Genomic DNA, 9980 nt, shown 5'->3' with positions numbered 1-9980 from the left:
TGTCCCATAGTCCCTGAACAAGTCGAGCAGCCCCGAGGTGGCACTGGGGAGTGCGGGGCTGGAGTGGGCTGGCTGAGGGGCTGGCAGGCGTCGGCCCCTGGAGCCTGCACTCGGGGTGAGGTGACGGGAGGGGCACCTGTGACAGACATGATCTCTCAGTGTCTTCAGTGCTGCCCCTTGACAGCCAGAGCTCCCTGCCCTCTCCTTGTCCCAGTGCCTTCCCTGCCCAAGCAGCTCCCGGTGACATCTCTTCAGACAGGTACGTCCCACAGGCCGCAGATACCCTGCTCCTCAGGCCTCACAAACATCGTGGTATGGCTGCCCCGTCCTCACTGCACACCTCTGGGTGCCACAGAGCGGTCAGGCTGACCAGCGGTGTCTGGGCTGTCCTGGAGCGCGATGGAGGCCCTGGCACCGCACACCCCCACGGGCAGGGCCAGGAGCTGGAGCCTGTATGTGTGTGAGATGTGGAAACCAGTTCAACACATCTCTTCATCAAAATGGCTCCCTCCTGTTGCTATGTGCTGCTGCCGTGTCCTCTGCTGTGGCTGGGATCCCTGGTTAGGCAGGATTCCATCGTTTAAGGGCAAGCAGAACAAAATGTCTCGCCTTGTCCTGAAGGAGTCTGCAATCATCAACATGATTTGCCTATTTTTTTTTTAAGTTAGGGACGTGCCTAAGAGTCTCTGTGGCAGAGAAGTTGAGGCTCATACGGGAGGGACTTTTCCCAAGGCTGATTTGCATGTCTGGCAAAGCCTGGATGAAAGCCTGGGAGTCCTCACTCTCTTTGCCAGGCTTCGATGCCCAGACTCCTTGCCTCTAATCTTTGCCATCTATACAGACAATATCAGAGCTATATCAAATATTTCTACCACAATGTGAGTCTTTAAAAGAAAAATCTGCCAGGAACATACATGGCAATACACTTGGATAAAAGTTAAAAAATGGATCAAGCCAATGCATTGTGGTTCTTGCTTACCAGATTAAACAGATACACAGACTTCGGCCTCGGAAAACATTTCATATTGGTGCAGGGGATACCAGTCTTCCCATACAGCAGGGTTTGTGGAGGCTGCTTGTAAAGGTAGACTTGAATCGTTCCATCAATGGATATCTGGTGTTTTCACGGCCTCAAGACATTGCTAGAGATGGGCTGGGCTTTTTGCTTTCTGTTTCTCAGTTTATTGGAAAAGAGCTCAGCCTGCTAAATGTTTAATATTTGCCAAACTGAGATGCTTGAATGCTGGAAGCATCTGAAGAATTCAGGCCAGTCCCTCACACTTCTCATTCCCTGAGTGTACTGCTGACAGACGTGTCGATCTGTCGCTTCCATCCCTAGGTGGGGGACACGCGATCTCTCTGTTTGTGGTGTGGGAGGAGGCCGTGTGTTATCTGGTATGATTCACTCTGATAAATAACCTCCTCGGAGGACTTCTCGTGTTTGTAGCAATAGCCCCAAATGCTAAGGTTGACAGAGATTGTAATCCTTGCTGTTCTCACGCATGTTTACTCTGCAGTTTTATCAGAAATATCTCTTGAAAACCTCAGTGTTTTTATAATTAATTCAGTAATGTGACTGATGTTAAAAATAAATGGATTTGGAAAAATGCCCAGTGAGCTGCTGAACAGTGTGTAATATAGCAACCGTAGCTGGATTCTCAGGGGTACGTGTATTTTCCTAACAAACGCAGTCTCATGACTTAGAGATTAAATCTTTATTAGTTCGAAATTCACTCTGTTGATTTTTCTGTGTTTATGCTGAATAATTGTTTCTGGCCAACTTCACATTTTTTAAAGGGACAGTGCTTCTCCAAACATGCACCTCTGCGCGTCTCAGAGGGGATGTGTTAGTCCAAGCCCCACGGAGGCACCACAGAGGGGCTGTGGCCGTAGGGCCTCTCTGTCCATCTACCTCCCCACTGACTTTATAGTATTTTCTGATCTAGATCCAATCCATTCACTAAGGGGCCATGTGTGTGTGATCAGGGCGCTCTGATAGATCTGAATTCTCCTTACCCCAGACTCAAATGCTGTTATTTCTCCTATAGGACCAAGTCCGCTCTGCTCCGTGAACCTCAGCCACGTCCCTGACCTGTGTTCTCCCTGACCGGAGCCTTTCCTGATGTGCCACCGCCACTTCCTCAACTTTTGCTGGCTCAGGGCATTGTATTATCAGTCCAGGATAATTTTATCAGTTTGGACTCTGCAGTTAAGTCTGGGCCTCACCTCTGCTGTCATCAGAGATGTGTCTCGCTGGCCGAGGCTGGGATCACTCTGCTCTGCTCACCTTGGGACTGTGGGGAAGCAGGAACAGAGGTGGCTTTTCTTGCCTCCTCCTTCCCCACTTCGAGGACTGAGATAAAGGGAAAAAACATGGCAAGAGAAATTCAGACAAAGCTCAGCGAGGTGAAGCGAAATGGATCCTGTAATGTGTTTGATGAGATATCAAATCCTATCTGTTATCCCAGGGGAATCCCAGATACATCAAGCCCTGTAAACTACATCATCAGCATCTTCCTCTGGAAAACATCATCACGCTAATGCATTTGTCCTAGCAGCCAAATGATTAAAGTTTGAAAACTGAATTATACACGTTGCTGCAACAGTGTAAACACAGTAATGGCTCTCCTCTGATACACCTGTAACTGCTGTTACAATCACTTTAATGAGCTTTCAGCCTCGTCATCCAGAGAGAAAAGATCATCACACGACGCTTTCTGCTGTAAAGGTGTTCGTGGTGCTGCTGCTGGCCCAGCACCTGCTCTGAGGAGCTGCATGGGAGGTACGGGCTGGGCACCCGCTGTGGGGGGACCTTCCCCAGAGCTGGGGGGGCAAACCCAGGCTGGGGAGTTCCCAAAATGGGGCAGAGAGTGCAGCCCCCCGGGGCAGGACACAGCAGCGGTGTGAGCCCCGCCTGTAGCGTGTAGGCTGCTGGAAACCCCCTGAGGTGAGCGGGGATCTATCCCCATTACACGGGACTATCCCATGGGGTGGAGTTAATTCCAAGCTTGTATCTTCTCAGCTTAATTTAATAACAGGCTGCGAGCTGTACTTTGATCTGCTTGTGTTTTTTGCTAGTTCTGTATTTAACTGATCATCATAAAGGCCAGAACTGTTTCACTTTCTGTGCCAGGCTGGGTCTCCTTTTGGAGATGCAAAGGACACACCTGCACGGTGGGTTTCTGGCCTGCCAGGATGGAGGATCCTGTTATCCAGGGATGAAGGGAGCACAGGAATCTGGAGTCGGTGGATTCCTTTCCCCAAATATTTGGTCAGACCTGAAAATCCAGCTGCCTGGCTTTTTTTGTTTACCGGTTTCTGTATCTGCTCTAGTGTGTCCTGGGAATGTGCGGCAGGACTCTCTGTTTCTTTCTGGGAGGTGTATCAGTGGAATGGGAGCTGGTTTGCCCCTTCCAAAATCTGCAGACTGGAATGCACTTTCCCTCAAGGCTCATTGTGTTTATTAAGCGTTATCCCTTGTCTGTATCCCAGGTGTTACCTCCAGCACTCTCCCACACAAGAGACTTGCTGGCCGTGGGCTCACCCACTGGTTCTGTGCTTCTGGCTGCTACCCCGAACGCAGCAGAAACAACTGTTATGTCTGTGGTTCCCACTTGACAACCTCTAATTTGGGATCCCAGGCAGCAGAGTTAACAGAAACTGTCCCTGCTGGGGCTGAGCTTCTGCCTTGGGTTAATCACCTTGTGGGGCTGGGACCCAGGGGCTGGTGAGCCCAGTTTGCAGGTGATGTGGGCAAAACACAGCCTGGAAGCTGTGCTGATCATTTGTGTGAGATTTCTTGTCAAGAAAGACAAAGAATCTTAAATGCTTCAATTTTCATACTTACCAGGCCGCAATTGTGCTGACAGTTCCTGCTGGCAATAACCTCTCAGATGGCAACAGGAAAAAACCCCACAAAAATCCCCAGAAGAATGTTTTGCAGAAACAGGCTTGACAGACTTTAAAAGGACGCTGGAGATTTGGGTGAGTATGCAGGTGATCTCATTCTGTCCCTCTGTGGGGATCCGCTCCCAGAACCGTGATGTAGCTATGGTAGCGCATTGTACTCGTGGGATACTGACTATTTATGTGTCTTCTACAAATCTTAAAACCTGTCCTTACAGAATTTGTGGGGTTTTTTATTTTATTTTATTTTTGTATTTTGTGCCTGTGTGTTCGGTTCTGCAGTGAACTCATCCCAAAGAGAGCTGTGAGCTCCCGGCATCTGTGTGTCCTCTGCCCGTGTTTATGGGAAGCAGAAGGACCCAGTTTGTGTTCCCAGGCATCCAGACTTTTCTAGGGCTGCAAGGCACTCCTCATCCCTGAGCTCTGCCTACTGATTTTCTTCCTCTCCAGGCTCTCAGTCCTGAAAAGATTCATCAGTGAGAGGAGCCAGCAGGATCACAAAAGGTCTGGACAACAAGGGCCATGTCTGGGACTTTGCTACAGCTCAGGATGCTGTGCCTTGCCCCGCTGTGCAGTGCCATCTCCTGGAAAGCTGTGCCAGAGCGGCACACATCACAACCAGAGTTCTGCTCCTGAGGCCACTGCCTCTCACTACTGCAAAGTTCATCTCCTGATCCACCAAGAGTCCCCCGCCAAACTGCTCTTCCTCCAGCAGGTATGAAGGACACTGCTTGCCCTCACTTCCGAGGTACCTTGCGGTAGAATGTTCCTGTACGGCTCTTTCCCTGGTCTGGATGCTGAATACACATCTCTAGGTACAAAAAGAACAGCAGAGAAGCACAAATGAACATCTGTAGATGTTATTCCTCAGCTTTTGTTCTGTTTGGGCACCAGTTCCCTGTTCAGCCGAATGTCTGCATATACATTCACCCTCTAAATGTCCTGTTAACCTGTTTTTCCTGATTTTGACTTTAAGGGGCACGTTTCTCTCTCCCTCTGCAAGTTTGATGATCTCGTCATGAGCAACAACCAAGCCCCTCGTCACAGTGCTCACCCTCTATTTAAAATATTGCTACATCTTTTTAATGAGACAAAAATGTGTACGCGGAACTTGCACCTGAATGCTGCTGGCTTGACTAAGCTCTATATTTATCCTGAAAAGACAAGAAAAATGGGTGGTTCCAAGGGCAACATGTTTACTCCTATGAAACAGTAACACAGCTTAAGTGCTTAGTCACTGAAAAAATGCACACTGCAATTTAAAGCCAAAGGCTAGTATTTCATCCATCATTTAGGCTATTGTGGCACCTTCTGAGCAGCTGAGAGATGATGATACTTTGGTAATCTGTCACACACGATGAAATAAGTAGTGCTCCAAGGTAAGGCTGTAAAAGCTGTGATTTGAAAAAGACCATAATTATGTAAATACAAGGCCACAATGTTCACAAACGAGAAAAAGCCACCCTGACACATGGCTCTTCACAGCTCCATTTGGCCATTTCTCAGTGAGGATTTTGTGTTGCAAACTTCTCATGAACTCACCCAGGAGCACACCAACAAACTGAAACAGCTTGGTTACCAAAAACGTATTTTTTATTAAAATTCATATTTGTAAAGGAGAAATCATTACACAAATGAGGTAAACCAACACATGTGACATAGTTTTCTCTTTAAAAATAAATTTCAGTTGAGCAATTGATTTGATTCTACGAAGTCTGCGAGGAAGAGTCAGGGGAGTGTTACTCACGTGGTGAGATTCCGGACACGGCAGGAAGATGCAGCTGATGCTGCCCTGACTCAGATGTCAGTGCCAAAGGCTCAGGAGGCTTCAGGTGCCAAACCTGTCTCACCCTGCTGTTCTTTTCCTCCTGAGAAGTCTTGCAGATGAGAGGAGATGAGTAAAGGCCAGAGATGGGCAGTGGTGGCCTCTTCACCTGCTGCTCTAACCACCACATCAGCATACCCCCTGCAAAAGGGCTATGTAAAGGTTTCATCTGATTGTGCAAATTCAGTCCCTCATCAGTTGTTGCTCACCATGTCTCAGCCCTAAAGGAGACTGACAACAAGCAAATACCACCTCTGAAAAAGTTCCATTTCAAAAGTAATATCTGGTAAGCAAAAAGCCTGTTAAATGTGACACACCGCACAAGGTACAGGGAGAAGAGTTACGCTTCCTTCTTTTGCCTTTTTTCTCCATGCATGTACAAGTGGAGCTTTTCATCGAAAAGCTTATGAAGCTACTGCACATCTGTTAAGAATCACATTCAGCATCGGTGAAATTAAGCTTTCTCATTGACAACCAAGCCTCACAGCCTGAACAACTCAAAGAAAAACGGCTGCAAATGTCGTTCTACCCTGTATAATGGTAACGAAATAGCGAGGTGAACCTCAGAGCTGTTTCTCAGAAAGCCACTGGAAGCCAGCTGGCAGACTGACAAAGAATGGCTGTACTCGCCTCCAGCCCCTAACAAGTACAGAACAAATACCACCAGCAGAACCAAATTGTGCTCCAAAATTCACTCTATTAAGCCCGTGGCTGACAAACTCCTAAAAGCAGACCGTTGGGAATTACTCTGCAGCTGAAGCTCCATAGTCCAGGTCCAATTTGACGGATGAAGGCGTTAGGAGGTGACAAACTACACAGATGAGACAGAGATGGAGTTTCACCTGTTACACCTGAGTGAAACTCATCCAGGCCTTCGTGTATTAACTACACTGAGACAGGTAATACGTCACTGCCGATATGTATCCCAGGACAGAATCTGGTCACCAAGGCATGAAATTTTAATCACATCTGCCAAGTTTCTAGTGAAATCTCATGACCGCACGCAGATAAGAGCATGAGGTGAATGCGCTATTTTAATCCCATTTATATCCTCAGGGGCCGCGGGTGGGATTTAAACTGCATGTAGGCTCGGTGCTGGTCTGGACGGGCAGGATGTCGCGCTGCAAAAGCAGAATCTGGAACTCTCAGTGCAGAGACGTTGTACCACGTCTGGTACCACGTTTCCAGTAGATGCTTTCGACAAGAGACAGAAATGCGTTCAACCGTGCGCTGCAGTTTCTGGTAACTGTGCCTTGGCAGCTGCAGTACTGTGATATCACAACAAGACTCTCCAGGTTAGAAGTCAGTTAAAGGCTATAAATCTTGAGAGAGAGAGAGGTGTCATACTTAGGAGAGGTTTTTTCCAAACAGAAATAAAAGAAACCCTGTCTTTTTCTTTTTTTTTTATAATAAATCTATTGTTTGAGGAACTAAAGCAACCAATGTTAAGTTCCTGGTTTATTACACATCCTGCTACGGCTCTGTATGAGGAGTCTGAAAAGGCAGATTAGCATAAGATTAGCAGAGAAAGAAAAGTGTTCAGGCTCAGCAAGTCTCCAAGGCGAGCCATTTCACATCGGCAAGAGCTGGCACCCCTCGCTCTGTGTCCACCGGCAGCGCGGGCAGGTTTTTTCCAAGAAAGACGTCCCACCACCGCTTCTTTCACTGGATCATGCCATCTTGCTGCCCCGTCTGGCTGGGGTCAGCAGTGACTGAGGGACTGGGCGTATTGCTCTGCAAAAATCGACGGAAATCCTTAATCATGGGGCGGAGGACCTGGATGAGGGCGCTCAGCGCCGCCTGCGTTCCTTCCATGGCTTGTGCCTGTCGCTCCTGGGCGCAGGCCTGCACCTCCTGAGAGCGACGGATCATCTGCAGCAAGTCGTTCTGCTGCTCCAGGTGCTGGGCGATCTCCTTCACGTGCAAGTTGGTCACTCGCTGCTCCTGCAAGAGCTTGGCTGAGTTGAGGGCAATTCGGCTTTTCAGCTCCTGGGGTTTTGCAGGCACTTCGTGCTGATGCGCCATCATCTCCAAGGGTGCTTCGGCGGTGACTGTGGTGGGGGCTTCTGTTGTGCAGTACTCCACGACTCCGTCCTCCAGACTGTGGTAGGTTGTCTCTGCAGGAACTGAGAACAAAGGACAGAAAGGGGGTAAGAAGTAGCTGCGATATGGGCATTTTTATCTACAGAGCTATTCAATGAATATCGCAGGAATAGTGCCTGTTCAGTGAGATAACATACAATGGACAGCAATGCACAAAATGACCTATTTAAGTCTACTCCACCCTCATTTGAGTTTCTGTCTGGGCTGTGCAGTCCAAAGGATAGGGCTGGCTTTATCTGTCTATAGACAAAATCATTTCTCAACCTCCAGTTCAGAACAATCTTTCCAAGCGACATTAATTCTCAGCAAAGACAAGGCCCAGGTTGGCACTTGTCAAAAAGACGGCTGCTCTTTGGGGCAGGCTGGGAAATCAGCCTGGGAGATGTTTCTCCCTCTGCTTTTGTCCCCAGAGAAGGGACTGAACAATCTGGAAGATGCAAAAGATATTTTCTTTCCTTGTTCTTAAGGCCAAGCTCAGCTACCAGAGCTGACTTTCGGTACGTGCGTATCTTGCAGCCACTCCCCTGCAGCACGAACACATACTGGGAATGGCATTTTTGTTACAGGGACATGGGGGTTTCTTTTTCCTGGGGCTTTCCCTGCGTGGAGCTCAGGGTTCATTGTGGGGCGGGTGTCTGGGCCCCCCGTGTGACCTTCCAATTCAGCACGGAGCATCCTCAGCACTCACTCTGGGTCAGGGTGACCGTGGTGGCTGACGCGGTGATGGGTATCTCGGTCCCGTCACCCGCGCCGCAGTCCCCGCTTGGCAAACTGATGATGGTGGCTTCTCCCAGCAGGTTGCAGATGCGCTGCTGCATGGGGGTGAGGATAACCGGGGCGGCAGCAGCGCCTGTCGGGTCTTCGCCCTCCGGCCCGTTGCCATTGCCGTTCTGGCTCTCGCCTCCCCCTTCCATGGCGGCCCGGACTTGGGCCACTTTGCGCCGCACCTCGGTCTTGAGGTCGGACCATTTCTTCTTGACCTCAGGCAGCTCGCGGTGGCAGGTGGCGACGGCATTGACGCGGCGCAGGATGTCGTGCCAGGCGGCGGCCTTGGCGGCCAGGGGCACGCCGGCGTTGAAGTGGTTGATGAGGAGGTGCTTGCCTCGCTCCAGCTCCTCCACGATGATCTCCACCTCCCGCTCCGAGAAATTCATCTTCCGCTTCTTTGCCGGAGGCGCTGGGGGTGATGCCATGGCCGGGAGGGGGGCACTGAGGAGGGGGCACTGGGGGACACCCGCGGGCCAGGGGGGTCTGACCGGGCCTAGGGGGCCCTCGGGGAGGCTGGGAAGGGCCGAGGGGTGGCAGGGCCCCCCCCCGGCCTGCTCACCCCCGGGGCCGGGGACAACAGGGGGGCCCCGAGGCCCCTCAGGGCCCGGAGGTGTCCGTCCCCCCCCCCCGCTCCCCCCTTGGCACCGCTAACGATACGCAAATTGCGTACCGCAGCCACCCCGTAAACCCCGCTCAACGGCCTCCACCCTGCGACACTGGCGTAATGGCTTCCAGAATCAGCCCCCCTTTCCTGCCTCGTCTGATTGGGCGGCTCGCGTGCCTGTCAGGCGGAGATCTCGCCTCCCGCCCGCAGCGCCGCGCTGTCATTGGCCAGCTGCGCTGCCCATCGGGGAGCTAAGAGACGGCCCCGCCTCGCCGCTGGTCTCAGGCCATTGGACCTGCGTGAGGCCTGTGAGGGGCTGGGCCCGCCCGTGAGTTTCCCCGCTCTAATTCCATTTGGTGCTTCTCCCGTCCATCAACACAGAGCGCCTCCTGCTTTGGAAGCTACCGGATACGTGCCACATCCGTCAAGCTCAAACTGACGCCCGGTTCCCGATCTGATTGGAGATGTTGTAGCTTTATTCCCGCCTCCCCCCAGAGGCTTAACCAATGCGAATTTGGCCCAGGCGTTTGTACCGCCCCCTTCCGCCGCGGGCGGTGTTTCCTTTCCATTGGTGCAGGGAAGGGCGTCCCTCTGACGTCAGCGCCCGCCCACCCCGCAGGAGCGCGCGGGGGTGTGGGCGGGGGCGTGTCACCCGACGCCGGCTCGCGGGCCGCTGCCATTGGCCGCCGCGGCGCGTCACGTGGCGGCCGCGGCGTGTGGCGCGAAGGCGGAAGCGCCCCGTGTCGGTGCCTCGCGGCGGAAGCGCCGCCATTT

At 51.4% G+C, this 9980-nt stretch overlaps 1 protein-coding gene across 1 annotated transcript; it reads right to left on the bottom strand.

Annotated features, from left to right (window-relative positions):
• Nucleotides 1-5481: 5481 nt before the first annotated feature.
• NAIF1 (nuclear apoptosis inducing factor 1) lies at nt 5482-9307 on the bottom strand. The gene is made up of 2 exons (XM_065648589.1): nt 8523-9307; nt 5482-7857 (listed from the first exon to the last, which is right to left on the bottom strand). Exons 1-2 carry the CDS (start codon nt 9025-9027, stop codon nt 7394-7396), a joined length of 969 nt encoding a protein of 322 aa, XP_065504661.1. The 5' UTR covers nt 9028-9307; the 3' UTR covers nt 5482-7393.
• Between the last annotated feature and the right edge of the window lie 673 nt (nt 9308-9980).

The sequence above is a fragment of the Caloenas nicobarica genome, chromosome 19 (genome assembly GCF_036013445.1).
Source record: "Caloenas nicobarica isolate bCalNic1 chromosome 19, bCalNic1.hap1, whole genome shotgun sequence".
NCBI classification, from domain to species: domain Eukaryota; kingdom Metazoa; phylum Chordata; class Aves; order Columbiformes; family Columbidae; genus Caloenas; species Caloenas nicobarica.
The sequence above is the reverse complement of the archived record's forward strand: the minus strand, read 5'-3'. Positions and strand labels throughout refer to the sequence as shown.